General features: G+C 38.1%; 2 protein-coding genes across 3 annotated transcripts; one reads left to right on the forward strand and one right to left on the reverse strand.

Moving 5' to 3' along the window:
* On the forward strand, nt 1-2,575 carry LOC124166769. The gene is made up of 4 exons (XM_046544448.1): nt 1-35; nt 145-303; nt 400-499; nt 2,437-2,575. Exons 1-4 carry the CDS (start codon nt 17-19, stop codon nt 2,519-2,521), a joined length of 363 nt encoding a protein of 120 aa, XP_046400404.1. The 5' UTR covers nt 1-16; the 3' UTR covers nt 2,522-2,575.
* Nucleotides 2,576-14,051: 11,476 nt separating this feature from the next.
* LOC124166763 lies at nt 14,052-16,041 on the reverse strand. Of its 2 annotated transcripts, none has more exons than XM_046544441.1 (2): nt 15,224-16,041; nt 14,052-14,578 (listed from the first exon to the last, which is right to left on the reverse strand). In XM_046544441.1, exons 1-2 carry the CDS (start codon nt 15,787-15,789, stop codon nt 14,539-14,541), a joined length of 606 nt encoding a protein of 201 aa, XP_046400397.1. In that variant the 5' UTR covers nt 15,790-16,041; the 3' UTR covers nt 14,052-14,538. The 2 variants fall into 2 exon arrangements, 1 of the variants encoding a protein (XP_046400397.1); XR_006866499.1 differs by having other exon boundaries at nt 14,054-14,578; nt 15,038-16,041.
* Nucleotides 16,042-16,272: the final 231 nt, after the last annotated feature.

Raw genomic sequence — 16,272 nt, forward strand, 5'->3', positions numbered from 1 at the left:
GCCGCTTTATTGGGCCATGAGGCGGCTACATATATGTAAGTATATATGTAAATATATATGTATATAAGAGTCCCAGTCAGGAAACATTATTTTAAATAGGTTATTGAAGGATTTTTACCCTGAAAATTCCGATTTCCCTTTTAGGTGTCTTCTTTGAGAAAGATAGAGGCTCCAGTGTGAAGGAAATCATTGTCAGGGTGATGGCAAGTTTGCTGAGAAATGAAGTAGCCCAGGAATTCAGCTGGTTGGGAGCTAAAAGAAAGAGGGTGTTTAGCTCGTTGAAATTAAGAAGAGTTATTGATGGTAAATGTCCAGCTTGTCTTTGAGTCCAGGGTTCAAGTTAAACTTGATTATCTTCCTATTGTTGTGTGTAAACTTATTTGTCTTCATTCTTTACAGATATAGTACTTAACCAGGATGCTACAGCCACCAAATCCAGTGTGGAGGTCATAGTGAAGGGTTGGCTGAAACATGCCAAGGCAAGGCACGAGAGAGAGGTGTAAGTATTCATTAAATATGGGTTTAGGCAAGGAGAAATGATTTTGGTGTGGATATATTTTGTCAAGTTGCTCCTCATAATGAGGCTAACAAAATTCACTAACTCTTGATTTACTTTGTGGTTTTGCAGATTTTACTATTCATACTATTTTACTATTTACAGAAGTTCTAAAAAATTTGTAGCACAATGATAATAAGGTTAATTTCCTCCTCAAAATGAAATTGCCTACTAATTCATTCATGAGCTCCAACCATCCCATATGTAATGGACAATATGTAATATTCGAGGTATATTCATACTATTGCCTAAATCAAATCATTTCAGCTTCATTTTTACTTGCTAAATGCAATGGATAATTTCAATCCTGGTTAACCAGTAACACATACTAACTTATTGTGTTCATCCATCAATTGAAATGAAAAAATATTTTCCAGATACATGTTAAGGAAAGCAAGAAGGAAAAGAATTTCCTTTTTTACATAAATCAGTGAATGCATTTCTCTAGCACTTCATTTCAGAAAGAACTAATTAAACACGATGTGCAATTAGTTAAGTATTGTCTCGAGCTGGCTTATTAACCTGCAAGAACATTGAAATTTGAGTAATTTTATGGACTTGTAGCTCTTTCTTGGTATGATTCAATTGTGTGGAGTTTAAGTAGGAGTGTAAGAAATACCATGCACAATCTTCCTCACAACTTATATAACAAAGTATTGTCGATGCAATGTTTATGAGTGGGCACTTAAATATGGGCAAAGTGTCAGCCAGTATAGTCCTACTTCCCCTCCATTCCCACAGTAATTTTTTTTGGCAAACCCTTTTCATCCAAAATTGTAATATCATTTAAGATTTCACAATTTGATTCACCTCATCCATGTCCCATTTACAATTTGCCTGGACCACAATTTGACTACATATATTATAAAAAAATTTGTAATATCTTGCTTTATATAATCGAGCTTACTTGTATAATCGAGCTCTCTCTCTCTCTCTCCCCTTATGAGATTATCTGTGAATACTAATGTGAAATGTAAAAGTTAAAATTCACAATAGGTTATTATTTATAGTAAAGTATTCCATGTAAAATCGAAGATTATCACCAATCAGCTGATTTGTATTCAATCAGCGAATATTGGTGGAATTAAAATTAGAATTACGGAACTTTTAGGGTTTCATTTTAGACATTTAATGTCTCCCATGAGTGTACAAATAGAATATATTGGTATGTGTAGAATGTATGCGATCAAGGTGACCATTTACTGGGAGATTTTTTAATTACGGAAAGGTTTTTGTTAGTAGTGAAAATGGCATGATATTTGTGACAGATACATGTGCAAAAATATAGAGGGTTAAAATATGAAAGTTCTAGTGGCTTTTTAAAAGTGTTATGCCATTTACCTTCTATCATTCAGGCATTATTTTTAATTTGACAGCTTATCTACCTTTGCTATTCTTGGGAATGTTAGGAATCTTTCTTAATTACGTCTTTAATCACATACTTTTTTGATTTGCTTGGGTTTCTCTGATTACCTTAGCCTTTAGTATTTACCATTTCTGTTGTTAGCCAATGTGCAATCTGACAAAAAATATTGCAGTGTTGCTTACATCCAGGCATCAATGTGAAGGTAATAGTATGGATATTAGTGGCATAATTTGCACAGTATTGTTTTTTGAAATAATACGCTGGCTAGTTACTATACAAGTTTTAGTTTTTTCCCATATCTATGAGCTTGAACTTCCGTAATTAGATCAATATGGTTCATTTCATGAATTTTTAAGTGATATGTAAGAGACTTCTATTTGAACAAATTATAAAAGATATTAATTTAACCTTTTATTTAATTTCATTTGCTTTGTATAAATGCTAATTATGTAAGACATACTCTCCTCTCCTGTATGTATATTCTAGATTGATTTTTCTTTTTATCTATCTTTAGGACACCCAAAAACTCGAGAACTCTGCTCTCTACTCTGAACTCTAACTCTGGTCCCACGCCATCTGATAGCGAAAGTGAAAACTGATTTGTATATGCATTTTGAATACATATTTACCGAATTAAAATTGAAACTACACAATTTTTAGTGTTTCATTTTAAACATTTAATGTCTCCCAAGAGTGTACGAATACAATAGTTTAATAGAAAAGCATGCAATCAGGGTGACCATTCACCAAGAGGATCTGCTAATATGTGTTAAAATTTAGTCTCTGGATTTATGTATGAATTTTTACTCTATCCAGGAGTTTCAAAATCTTATTTTTCAAATTCATTTCACTTGAAATTTTGCCGGTTCATCGCCCATTTTATGTCCATGTATACTTTACAATGTATTAATTACATTTTAAATTATACTTTGTGGAAAATGTTTTTTTCCATATATGTAATGATTTTAATTATGACTCGATGCCAATTGAATTTAGTGTAGCATTTCTATATTTGTGTGTAAGATCTTAAATTAGGAATTCAAAATAATACATATACACATATATGTATGTACATTTATTTATTATTCTTATTTAAATATGAAGTCATTTTAGGTATTTTAAAATTCTTATCTATCGCACTAATCATGTAAAATTAACCTGGAATTTTTGAAAAAATTTCCATGGAAAACCTGGAATTATGCATGAATTTTTCTGCTTTGATTGGATGGACACCCTGGTAATACTATTACCTAGCTGGCCAATTTCCCTGTCTTATGCCTTCTTCAGAGGCCATTCACCTTTTATAAACCACTGTTTTGACTATTCCTCAGTCTCTGGAGTGTGAAGTAGTGTGACTATATTTTGCCAAGAATGATGTATCACTTTTTAGGAGTCCAAAAGGAACCTCAAAATCTTGCAGCTAGCCATGAGATATTTTTGCACGTCCCACAGTGGTCACATTGGTGGATGTCACTTATGTCCTTGTGACTTCACAGTTAACATTCAGATAATCTCTTTTTGGTATTCATGGGATGTCCTAAAAAGGTCCTGTGGGTATGTCCCCACGACGTCATATTTATAGAACATTTCGTTATCCGTGGGATATCCCATTCTGGTCAGTGGGAAATTGAGTCCATCCCAGGGACGTCACAATATCCTGGTGGGATATACCAGGGATGTCCGTAGGATGTCATTTTACTGTGTGGATTGACACTTGGCTATCCCTATGACGTACATGGGAAGTCATGGGATGTCCCAGGGAGGTCCTGTGGATACGTCCCCACGACGTCATATTTATAGGACATTTCGTTATCCCTGGGATATCCCATTCCGGTCAGTGGGAAATTGAGTCCATCCCAGGGACGTCACAATATCCCGGTGGGATATACCAGGGATGTCCGCAGGATGTCATTGTGCTGTGTGGGACGTTACATTCAATATTGAATTAAATCCCCATACTCATCGCGAGCACCCTTTATTGCTTGGCAGGCCATCTTAATGGATGCAATTGTCTCTTTCATGCTCTCGGCCAAACTACTTAAGGCAATCGCCTTTGCCTCACTGTGCTGAGTCCTCTCCTTTGCTGCCAGAGCCAACGTGCAATTGGAATCATCATCTGAAAAACTAATAATTAGACTTGTTTTATATGACTCTGAAGTGTTTCATTTTATTATTACATCCTAGTACCTTAATAAATTATTGCAACGTCATTTATTTTCTAAAATCTCAATCAAGGTTTGTGCTTGGATTATGTACTAGGAATATTAGAATAATAACATTAACTGACGGTTGTTCAGGAATATGTAGTGCAACATGAAAATACAGTAAAACCCCTTATTTACACTTTTCTAGGGACCCAAGAAAAAAAGTGTAAATTGCGGGAAAATGCAAATAGCGGGAAATAGAGAATTTTCACTTTTATTCATATACTTGCTTTGGAAATGTTAATTTTTTAATTGTTCACTTAGCATTATTCCATACAATTAACGTCAAAAACACTGTAAAAAACTCAGTGTTTTTGCTGACAGCAAAAATTGAAAAATAATCCTGTTTTGTCTGCATTGAAAACATCTTTTGGGCTGTAACCCTTCCAGAACTCTAGTATATTCAGGTTCTTTCCACTGAGTTGCTGTCTCATCGTTAACATCTTTGCTTTCACCACTTACCATCTTATATACAAGACTGTACCTATTTTTGATTCTATCCAACCAACCATTATAGATGCCGTGGAATCTTCGATTCCCAATCTTGTGGGGAAATACTTTTTCTCAAGGGCCTTTGGGCCTGTTTACACGGTACATTAACACGTACGAGTTAATTTTTGCTTGCATGAATGATTTTTGGGGACCGGAACGGGACATGTCCAAATGTTGGCAGGGGCATATCCCGGATTATTTTCAGGGAGGGGCACAGGCAAAAGATCTTGTCTTAATTGAGATTAAAAACAAGATATAACAATGACTTTACAAAATTCTCTTAATTTTTACATCAAAATTATTCTTATTTGATTAAATGATTAAGCCTCCTTTAGTAATACACAAAACAAAGCGTACGTAATGATGACCATCAGGCGGATCCAGGATTTCATTCCGGGAGGCACAAGCAATGCCGTATCAAGGATTTTGTTCTGGAGGGGGGGGCACAATGAGACCCCCGTTATACAAAAGGAACGCAATGATAACCAAAAGGAACGCAATGGTATTAAAAATCTTGCATATTTTTTAAGTGTCTGGGGGGGCACTTGCCCCCCCCCCCCCATAGATCCTTCTATGATAACCGTATTCAAATTTTGTCTATTTTTTTAAGCACATGGCGGGGGGGGGGGGGCACGTCCCCTGCCCCTAAATCCTAAATCCGACTACGAATGCATGAACCAAATTTGATAAGGTTCTATTTTCTGTTCATGCAAACGCACAAGTTGGGTGAATACACAGTGCATTTTCATGTTCATAATGTAGACATTAACTTGTACGGGTTAATGTACTATGTAAACAGGCCTTAAGATAACACCATTTGCAGGGACATTTGATGATCTTGCACCTAAAAACTACTATTTTAGAATTCGTTCTATTTCTTCTTACCTGGAATTCTTCACATATATTCTCTTTTTTGATAAATGGTCGCACTGGTTTGCATATTTTACAATGGCATAGCGATTTGGAAACGTCTGCTAAGTCTTGGTTTTCTGATCAGCACTCCACTTTAAAAAGCTGTCCTGGTTTGATCTTAAATCAAGGAGAAAATATAACATGGGTGGTTTTGTGTTCAATCTCTTCAAATATGGTAGCCCTCTGTATTTAAAGGATCTTTTTCTCCCAAGTTGTAAACACACTAATGTTGTTACAAGACAAGACCCCTGTTTTTTGCATGCCCCACAATTCCGCACAGCTACAGTTCAGAAATCATTTACTGTTGTTGTCTGAAAGCTGTGGAACAATTTGCGGAAACAGGTAAAAGACAGTGCATCACAGGAAATATTTAGGAAAAGGTTGTTACTTACTTACTTTCTGGGGACCCAAGAATACTGATCATGTATTTCATTTATCCACTCATTGATGTGATAAATACCTATTGTTTTGTGAGAAGTAGCAATTTAGTTCTTTTTTTCATTTGTTACGCTAAATTGCCTTTTTTGAAGTTGTGTTATTTGTTTCTTTAATGTTCGTTTTCTGTTAGAAAAAGGTTGTTAGAAAATTGTTCTAACCTTGTATATGTCAATTATTAGCAATGCATATGACCACTTCTAGTATTTGTTTTGGGATTGGTTTATTACTATTTTAATTTTACTTTGCACCACTTTATTAATTTTTATGTTTAAATGAGTTAAAACTCCTAGAGCAATAAATGAGTTAATTAATATTATTTTCATTTAAATTTTCTTCAGTTTCTACTGAGTTGTTTTAGTGTCAAGAGCACAGGTTCTCACCAAGGCAACTCTTTACTGTTGAATAGCATTGAGAAATTTTCTCGTGATCTGACAGGTTGAAATTATTACAGCGTTTTGATATTTGATGTACGTATTTGGATGAGGGTTGAGTATTTTGAAACTATTTTGTATATGTTTTGGGATGATACCGGTAGCTGAGATGACAATTGGAGCTATATAAACCTGTTCCATATTCCATATTCTTTATATTTCTATTGCTAATTCATGGTACTTATTTATTTTTCGGGCTATTGTCTTTTCGATGTTATGCAACAGTGGCACAGCAATATCAACAATGATGCAGGTTCTGTATTTCTTGTCGATCAACATTATATCGGGTCTATTATTTACTATATTTTTATCTGTTTGTACAGGCAAATAGGGTGGTTTCCTATTATTTTTTTATTGCCTATATCGGAAGATTATTACTCCTGGAGTACGTATTTCACGCTTTTAGATTTATAAATGACGATATTTATTTTTCGCGATTAAATGAAAAGTGAAAATTTTCAAGCGCGCGAAAACGCGACGGGTAAGGAAATCTCTCCGTGTGACGTATTTCTGGTTCCCCCTCCCGTCTTGTGAGGTGACCTTGATCGAGGCTCTGAGCGCTGATACGACGCTGGCTGCTACAGGGTAGCTGAGTGCCATACTGACTGGTAGCGCTTGGCTTAAAAAAGGTTTATTAATACCTTATTAAACGGAGAAAACTTTCCGACCTTAGCCAGTTTTAATAGGTGATTATTAAGACATGTTTCCCTGAGCTCTGCGCCTCATGCATGCATTGGTAATCTCAGACGATGTATAACTCCTATCTTCTCCTATAGAAACTAGGTCCCTGTGACGTCACGTGGAGTGGCATCGCATGGGCACCAAATTGGCCCTTTTCAAATGAGGATAAAAATGGACCATTGCCATTCGTCTAAACCGGTATTTCTAAAACGAAATAATTTGTATATTATGAATACAGTAATGGTGGGTATAGAATCGCAATCAATGCCTTTCGGTTTCTTTGATGAAGGAAACTACCCTATTGTAGTAAATTTTAAATGCGCTGTTTTCAAGCACTGTTTTAGGGCTGTATTCATAGTATGGGGTCTTGGTATCTATGAACTTGTGTTGGTTGGCCAGTTTTTGGTGGATAAGTTATGCAACTTGATTATATCTACTTAAATATTCTGTATTAGCTAACATCTTACAGCCAGATATAATGTGTTGGATTGTTCCAGCCACTTGAAAACATCTTCTACATTTGTCATCTGTTATGCTTTTATCACCCAGGATGTACTTTGCATAATTTTTGTTCGTATAACCTGGTCTTTTATTGCAAACATGAACTCTTCGGTTTCTCCATAAATTTCACCCAATGACAACCATTTGTTTGACGAGATTTTATCAACATATGGTTGATTGAGGTCATTGATGTGTAGGGTTATTTTATAGACAAAAGTGGTGTTATTTTTTTCCAAAAGCGATGTTATTTTGCCCTGAAATCGGTGTTATTCTAATGGCAAAATAAATTGATGTTGGTTGAGAGCCATCCTTCCAGTGGCCCACCCATTGCCCTAAATTTAGGATATTATTGACCGGGAATGATTTAAGCAATATGTAATATACATGGAGCATTGACTGAATTCACCTATTTTTACATATTTTATCCTTTGTGTATCCATATATCTAGCTTACATAGAGAGAAATTACTTTTAAATGTCCGTAATAAGGTGGTTTCCTATAATTTTTTTATTGCCTAGATCGAAAGATTATTACTCCTGGAGTACGTATTTCACACTTTTAGATTTTTAAATGACGATATCTATTTTTCGCGATTAAATGAAAAGTGAAAATTTTCAAGCGCGCGAAAACGCGAAGCGTAAGTATGAATGCCGGGAAATTTCTCCGTACGACGTATTTCTGGTTCCCCCTCCCACCCGGTGAGGTGACCTTGAGGCGAGGCTTAGCGTTGATACAACGCAGGCTGCTAGCGGGTAGCTGAGTACCCTGCTGCCTGGTAGCGCTTGTCTTAAATAAGGATTATTAATACCTTATCAAACGAGGAAAACTTTCCGACCTTAGCCAGTTTTAATAAGTGATTATTAAGACATGTTTCCCCGAGCTCTGCACCTCATGGATGCATTGGTAACCTCAGACGATGTATAACTCCTATCTTCTCCTATAGAAACTATAGGTCCCTGTGACGTCATGTGGAGTGGCATCGCATGGGCGCCAATCTGACCCTTTTCAAATGAGGATAAAAATGGACCATTGCCATTCGTCTAAACCGGTATTTCTTAAACGAAATAATTTGTATATTATGAATACAGTATTGGTGGGTTACGAATCGCAATCAATGCCTTTCGTTTTCTTTGATGAAGGAAACTACCCTATTTCAAATGTAATATTGCTATTGTGACCAAGTTGTCATCTTTAACTCTCTTTGTTTTATTCTCTTATTTGTTGAAACAGTGCTTTAGCAGGAAAGAAATCTTTCTTAGTCCACGTTTGCTAAGGGGATCCAAATTGCTTAAAGGCACTTAGATGCAATCGATTTCTCAGACATTTAAGCTCCTGGATTGCTTTAATTATGTCCACTTAACCCTGGTAATTTACTTTTGTAATAATTTCTGTAATTCTCCCAACCCCAACATCAACTTATCTGTCTCCATTGATTCCAGGCCATGAATTTTTTGTCTTTAAGCCAGGGTTCATGTCTGTAGTCGGAACTTCTTGGGGATCAAAAACTGAGATCTTTGCAAATACGGATTTTTCTGCTTATGTCTTCTACCATAAGAGAACTAAGTATGGTTGGTGCCTTTTCAGCCATATGCACAGGTATTAACTTTACAGCAGCTGCTTTAGAGGTCATGTTTTGCAGATGTGGTTTTATCAAAAAAAGTACTCTCGTGAATATTCTTGAGGCTCATTTTTAACTTCCTTAACCCTTTCAAAATGGTGGAGCTCTCTCCTTAACATGAATGCAGGACTGCGCCCCAAGAGACTTCTGTCTTCTCTGTATGGAGCATTTATGTTGGACATTTGTTAAGAAGGGTCTTGCAGATAATCACATACTCTCAACACCAACCTTTTTTGATCCTTCCCACTGGGGATTTCGCATTATCTTGGGCTCCGAGGGTAGTTGGTCACCCTCCTTTCGCAGTTTATGACCCTACCAACGGCATTGGTTTGCTGTCAACTCATGCTTTGTTTGTGTGAATTAGCTACATTTATGGATGATTGTTGCTTGCACGTGAATTGGAGACTTCCAATTGAATTACTCGTTTTATTCTGAGAATTTTAAAATTTTGAATGAAGCTCTACCATCAGCATTAACGAATTTAATGCATTAACAATTTCCATGTTGATTTTATACTGAAATTGAAATATAAGTTAATATTTATGGTAGAATTTAATTTAAAAATTGTAAACGCTGCTTAAAAGACAAAGAATTCAATTCTTAGTTTAAATTTTTTGAGAAGGAAGCATATGCATATTTATTTCGCAAACTAACTGAATGAGTAATGTTATGACTGTGGTCCCTAGCCACAAAGAGGGGTAACGTAAGACGAGGAGGGTTCTAGGTTCATGTTCTCAGATTTCAGCAGTTACAGCCTGTGTTGGGTCCCGAACTAAGACTTTGCGAATGTCATAAAAGGAGGAGAGCAAGGAAACGTGTATTTTCGGCATTCATTCGCCTGAGTAGGAAAATCTCTGTTGCCTTTTGTCTCCTGTATCAAGAAACGTCCTGCCGCATATTTTCGTCATTATTTGCGAAAGGGTTAACCCTATGTAGAGGGTGAGCTTTTGCATAGTTTGTGCACTCCAGTAATTTTATTAACTCAACCTTCGGATTTTCATGGCCTTTTGGCTACTTTATAGACATCGTGTGAACACGGTTTAGACATCCTCCAGACAAACAAGTCGCCTTATTTCCTCGAATGTGTTTTGTTGAGGAAATCATGAATTTTCTCCAATTCATGGGCGATTTTCACCAACGCAGACGCGATTCTCATAATTTCTTCCTTCTGCACATGCTTCTCCACAAAATTGTTTTTCGAGGTGCATAATTAAGCCGTTTTTTTCACTGCATTGGCCGCTCACCGACGCGACGAATTTCCATTGGCCGCCATTCACGACACGGCGCCGTGAATTCAGAGAGTTGTCTAGTTGGAAAGTGGCCTGAATTTAACGGCGTGTGCCGGGAACGGCAGCCGGCGATAAGTCGTTTCCGTAAGTCGTAAACAAAGGCGATAAGTCGAAGCCAACACTCTAGCCACCACAACAACCCGATCCCCAAGTTATTCAGGGTCCATTGTAATGGTACACTGGTATCCTTATTCAAAGATTTTTGACAATTATTACAAAAAAAATGTTCCTCCTTCAACGTAATACACGAATCAATGATTAATGTCATTTTCATTTCGATCGGAAAGGTCTGTTATGCATGTAAGATTTTTTCTATTCATATGTTTTGATCATTGTATTTTTTTTTAATCCTACAATTAGATATTTCTAGGGTGTAATTAAGGGTGTAATTTTCATAATGTTATATACAAGTTTTCTTTGAAAACAGCCCCGCAAATGTTTTTATTTAACAATTCTACCTATCCTGCTTTTAAAATTAAATATTTTGGTAGTTTAATCCATCTTTCCTCCTCCTTATGACTAATATACGCAGTTAGCTCTCCTCTTGCTCTCCCTACTCGTACCACGAAATAATTTTCACTTTCAGCCAACTCCCTTGATTGTAAGAATGTTTCCTTCCTCTGCAAATTCATGAGTCGACTAATAACCTCTTCTGAAATATCCATATTACTGTGAAATAAGTCATAAAGTTTAATTTAAATATTCAAGTATGTTTTAACAACACATGAAAAATTTTCAACTCACATTTGGTCTCGGTTTCTCGGATTATGTTTCGAATTTTGGCTCGTCTCTTCAACGATGTATTAAAAATTTCGTACTTCCCAACAGCGTGGAAATTTGCAAATATTATAATGATTCCCAAACCGAATAAACCGGCTTCAAATCCATCTTCATACCGTCTGATCAGTTTGCTAAATACTCTATCAAAACTGTTGGAATCGATCATTCACTCTCGCTTACGCACCTTCGCGCAAGAAAACAACATCATCCCACCAGAGCAAACCGGCTTCCGCAGCAACAATTCAACCACTCATCAAGTCCTGAGACTGGTGGAAGACGTCACCGCTGGCTTCAACTCCAGATTGATCTCCCACTGCGTGCTGCTGGATCTCGAAGCTGCCTGTGACCGCGTATGGACCCTGGGCCTTATCCAAAAATTAACCGATATCAACCTTCCTCCTTACATAATCAAAATCATCCAATCCTTCTCTTCCGACCGATCCTTTTTTGTCCAAATCTATTCCTCTGCATCCTTTTTCCATCCCATTTCCTCCGGTGTGCCATCCTTTCCCCATCATGTTTAACCTCTATGTGAATGATACCCCTTCCCTTCCTCAAACTTGCCTCTATCAGTATGCCGATGATGCAACCTTAATGGCCCAGGGATCCGATCCGCATAAAACGACTGACATTCTCCAAGACCACCTGGACGAATATGAAGATTGGGCAGCCGAGTGGAAACTCAGCGTCAATGCTGCAGACAAATGCAATCACATAGTTTTCTCCAGACGACCGAAAGCCGGCGAAGGCCACGATGTATACTACGGAAATAAGCGTATTCCGAAATGCTCAACTGTAAAATACCTCGGAGTTACACTTCATGAACACCTCTCTCTGGGCTTGTCACATCCAGTCTTCAATCAAGAAATCGCAGGGAATCTACGCTGCTCTATTTCCACTGATGAAATCGAATTCTCCTCTTGCATTAAAAACTAAGCTTTTACTTTATAATTCTTCAATTAAACCGCTTTTAACATATGCCTCTCCAGTTTGGCTTCATGCCGCAGCAACCCATTTGAAGCGAATTCAGACTTGCGAAAATAAAATTCTTAGAAAAATAATTAGAGCCCCATGGTTCATCAGCAACCGACAAATCCGAAAAGATCTCAACATAACACCAATTTTAACATTTCTTAAATCCGCAGTAGAAAATTTTCAATATTCCTTTGGCAAAACAAATTATGAACTGTTAAAGAATCTTTGGGATTGCATTATTCCAAATAAACCCCGTCATAAAATGCCCAAATTTGCCCTTAAACCTTCCCACATTTCCTTACCTACCTAGTACCTAACCTAAGCAATGCTTAGACTGCAACTTCAAGAAAAGAAGCCAACTGTACTATAGGAAACCATCCCGTTCCCGAAACGACTAGAAGACAGCTGATTGGCTGGGAGCTTATACCACTGCTATAAAAGAAAACTCCGCTTGGTTTGGCTGGATCTTGGACTCCTACTGTCACGTCGCAAGATTAGTAGGGGAGGTATGTTTTAGCGGATGTGATTTTCGTGAGCAAAGGTGCTGCATCCGCTGCATATAAATGCTGGAAGATATAAGTAGTTCATTTATGTCCAGCATTGGTAAATACTGGTGAACTAATTATATGATGCATATTTTTTATGATAAATAATCCACGATAAGTAGGAGATGATGGGTAAAAAAATATCATGTATTGTTAAAATTGCGGCAGGAAGATATGCCAATCGTGAAAATATAAATCGTTGGCGAAGGTTAAATATAATGTTTGTAGATAAAAATAAGGAAGAAACCTTTATTTTTTAGATTCAATTTTTTTTTGATAAAACTCTCCAATATAACTTAGAATACTTCGTTTCGGAAGGATAAAAGCCGTTTCATGTTAAAATTTCATTTTGATTTTAGTTAGATATCAATTCGACTAGTTATAATACTAAATATGGCACCTAAAATATCTGATAGAAAATTTTTTATAAAAAAATGCTCAAGTTCTCAAATTTAGCATCATCAAAGTAAATAGCATTTTTGTAAGGGGAAATATTTTTTCTGCCTATACGGGGTTTTTAGTATTTATTGAATGATAAACCCTCATCTTTCATCGTTTCTCTCAAGTTCTAAACTTAAAATTTGTATGACTATAGAATCAGTCTTCCATGGACAATGCATTGACCTCTCCGAAATGACTCATGAAATCGCAGCTGCACAAATGTATTTCGCCTCGTCAGATGTTGCCCTTAAAATGTATATTTACAGGGGAGGCAAATATATTTACAATAATTATAATGTCCAACTTTACAAATTTTTCACAAAAGAAAAAATTTGATTTAATCTGTACTTCAAACTGTTATAGTTAATTAATTTAAAATTTATACTAACGAAATACTTTTTAATTTAATATAATAGAGTATTATGCTTATTTTAATACTAATTTGTAAAAAGTAATATATTGCATGTTGGTGTTCCTGCTCGTATGACCTATCGTTTGGGCTGCTAAGGGCTTGATTCACGCAACCTCCCGACATTTAGTGCGTGCCACGTTTGATGGAGGATACTGTTCCTTGGTGAATTTTTTATACAAGTCGTGAAATAATGATTAATTGCCCAGTTAAATTGGCAAAAGGAATTTTTATCATCAACTGTGATGGGTGCTTCTCATAGCGTTGACATTCCTGGAGGAGGAACCGAAGGATATCATGTACTAAGAGTAAGTTGTTTAGTAGCGGCGTTTCTTCAATTTCTTCTGATATGTGTTAATAATTAGGAGGAAATTTTTAGTCCTGGACGCAGAATATTACGGCCGGTTTTGAGTAATTGTGGTTTTCAACAGTATTTTGATTTAAGTATCCGCTTTATCATTATCAAAATTGTGTATTAGTGTAAGACCCCCGGATGCTCTAAGGGGTGTCGCCGATCAATTGGCAGGGATTTTTGAAAGGAAACTCATAGGCTACGGAGAGATGATTTTATTATTGTCCTCGGTTACATACTCCGCCGTCACACGTCCGACTACCGACGAACGCCTCTCCACAGCCCGCCTTCGCTGACCTCCCCTCCTCCTCCTTCTCCCTCCTCAGCCATCGTGTTTCTTTCACCAAGCTCTGCAGTTTCCCACGGGAGGATGGAGCAGCCACTGGATACGCGGAGGTAAAGCGATCCGACTCTTCGCAAAGACAGAAACTTGGGAAGGAATATGAAAGAGAGTGTAGGTGATGGGTTGGGACGTGAAAAGGGTGGGAACGGAAGTGACTCTGCTGTTTCTGTCTCTTACATCACTTTCCCCTCAAACTGCCTTTAATCTAATTGATTATAGGCCTCGTCTGCTTCACCCATTGAATCCTGTGAAAAAGCCGTACATGGAAATGGAGAACACAAAGAATAAAATACAAGGAGCCTTGGAATGGGTGGACTCGGTGATGACACAGAGGCTAAATACATTATATGTCCCCAAGGCACTAATTAGTCAAAACAAAATCCTCCAGCAAAACACTAAAATAGCAAATACAAAGAGAGAAAGAGAAATAAGGTTTTATACGTAAGATTGAAAAACACTGCATTGCAAATGCATCCTTTTGTTAATGTCCATTCATTGAAATTCTACCCAAACATAATCAGAAGCATGAAAATATCCTGATTGTCTCCCACTAATTAGAATTCATCTCATAACCAAAGATTTTCACTTTTAACATTGCACAGCTCCATAAAAATTACAAACAGTAGATTATACTGAAAACTCAAAATTCCGTAACATACTATAAAGAAAACTGTTCGTTCCACGAAAAGACATAATTTACTCACAAATCTTAAATGACTTTCTCGGCCAGCTGTTCAAAAAAGTGCACAGCGGCCCCACTTAACAAGCACACGATAACAACAAATGATATCAACAAACAGCTCTACTCCTTCTCTTCTCTCTACGCTCTAATGCGAACTCTACGCTTTCTCTTCTCTTACAATTCTCTCGGCCGAAGCACTAACACTTACGTCTTCCCTTCTGAGGACGGTCCGGTTTGCGACCTCAAAAGATAGGGAGAGCGGGCGGGATGGGTTGGAGAGATAAGGATGTTGTCATCTGCGTCGTTACTTCTGCTGTCTCCGCGGCCTTCCGCGGTATGAGCTGGCGTACGGGGTGTGGAAATGGGAGAAGCAAGGGCACTGGCATCTTCTTCACGGCCTTCACTGGAATGTGCGTACTCTCTTAGAGTACTGCTCTCGCTGGGTAGGCAGCTCGCTGGGGTTCTACGGGGAGTGCCCTCTCGTACACCCAACGGCTCTGGAGGCGTAGGGGTAGGTCGGGGCCTCAGGAGATAAGGGCTCCTTTGCCGGGCAGCTGCTTGCGACTCGGTCGTCGACGGGTATCTCTGCTCCTCCGTGCTCTCCGGCGTGGAGGCCTCTATTGCTCGTTCTCTCTCGGCTATTGGCGATCCAGACTCTTGGGTCGCCGCTTCCTGTCTCTCTCCGCCCTCCGATGACGATGTCGACACCTGACTCATTTCCTCCCACCGTTCTTCGTCCTCCGACTCGGCCAATATATGGGATCGGGGGGACATGACACCAGGGCGAGGGGGAATATGGGAAAAGGGAGTGTCTCCTATTGGGCTTGCTGGGCCACGCACAATTTCCGCTGATTTGGTGGGGGGGTGTTTCCGTGGTCTTCCTCGACGACGTTCTCCACACGGGGGAAAACCTAGAGTTGGCAAATTACCTAAATGCAACTTTAAGCGATTTTTGTGCACCAAAAGAGATCTGTAGGGGAGTTGAATTCGCACGTTGCACGGGGGAATCACTTCCGTCACTAGGTAGGGCCCCTTCCACGGGTAATGGAATTTTTTCACTCCACCTGTCTTCGTGCACGGGTCACTCAGGTAGACGTATTGACCACACTCATATGCCACGTCCTTCGTCCCCCTGTTAAAAACCGCCGCCCTCTCCCGGCGAGCGCGCGCGTCATTGATCTCACATCTACTCCGTAATGTCTCCAATTTCTCTTTCAATCCCTGAAGATACTTATTGTCAAACTGACCCAATGTCGG

This window comes from Ischnura elegans, chromosome 10, assembly GCF_921293095.1.
Source record: "Ischnura elegans chromosome 10, ioIscEleg1.1, whole genome shotgun sequence".
Taxonomy (NCBI): domain Eukaryota; kingdom Metazoa; phylum Arthropoda; class Insecta; order Odonata; family Coenagrionidae; genus Ischnura; species Ischnura elegans.

What these genes read in the sequence shown, in the direction of transcription:
- LOC124166769 (XM_046544448.1), top strand. An exon ending in ATTAAGAAGAGTTATTGATG is followed by an intron (nt 304 to 399) that starts GTAAATGTCCAG and finishes CATTCTTTACAG; the next exon opens with ATATAGTACTTAACCAGGAT. An exon ending in GCAAGGCACGAGAGAGAGGT is followed by an intron (nt 500 to 2,436) that starts GTAAGTATTCAT and finishes ATCTATCTTTAG; the next exon opens with GACACCCAAAAACTCGAGAA.
- LOC124166763 (XM_046544441.1), bottom strand. Translation starts at nt 15,789, where the DNA reads ATGTCCCCCCGATCCCATATATTGGCCGAGTCGGAGGACGAAGAACGG. An exon ending in CCGTCCTCAGAAGGGAAGAC is followed by an intron (nt 14,579 to 15,223) that starts GTAAGTGTTAGT and finishes GCTTTTTCACAG; the next exon opens with GATTCAATGGGTGAAGCAGA.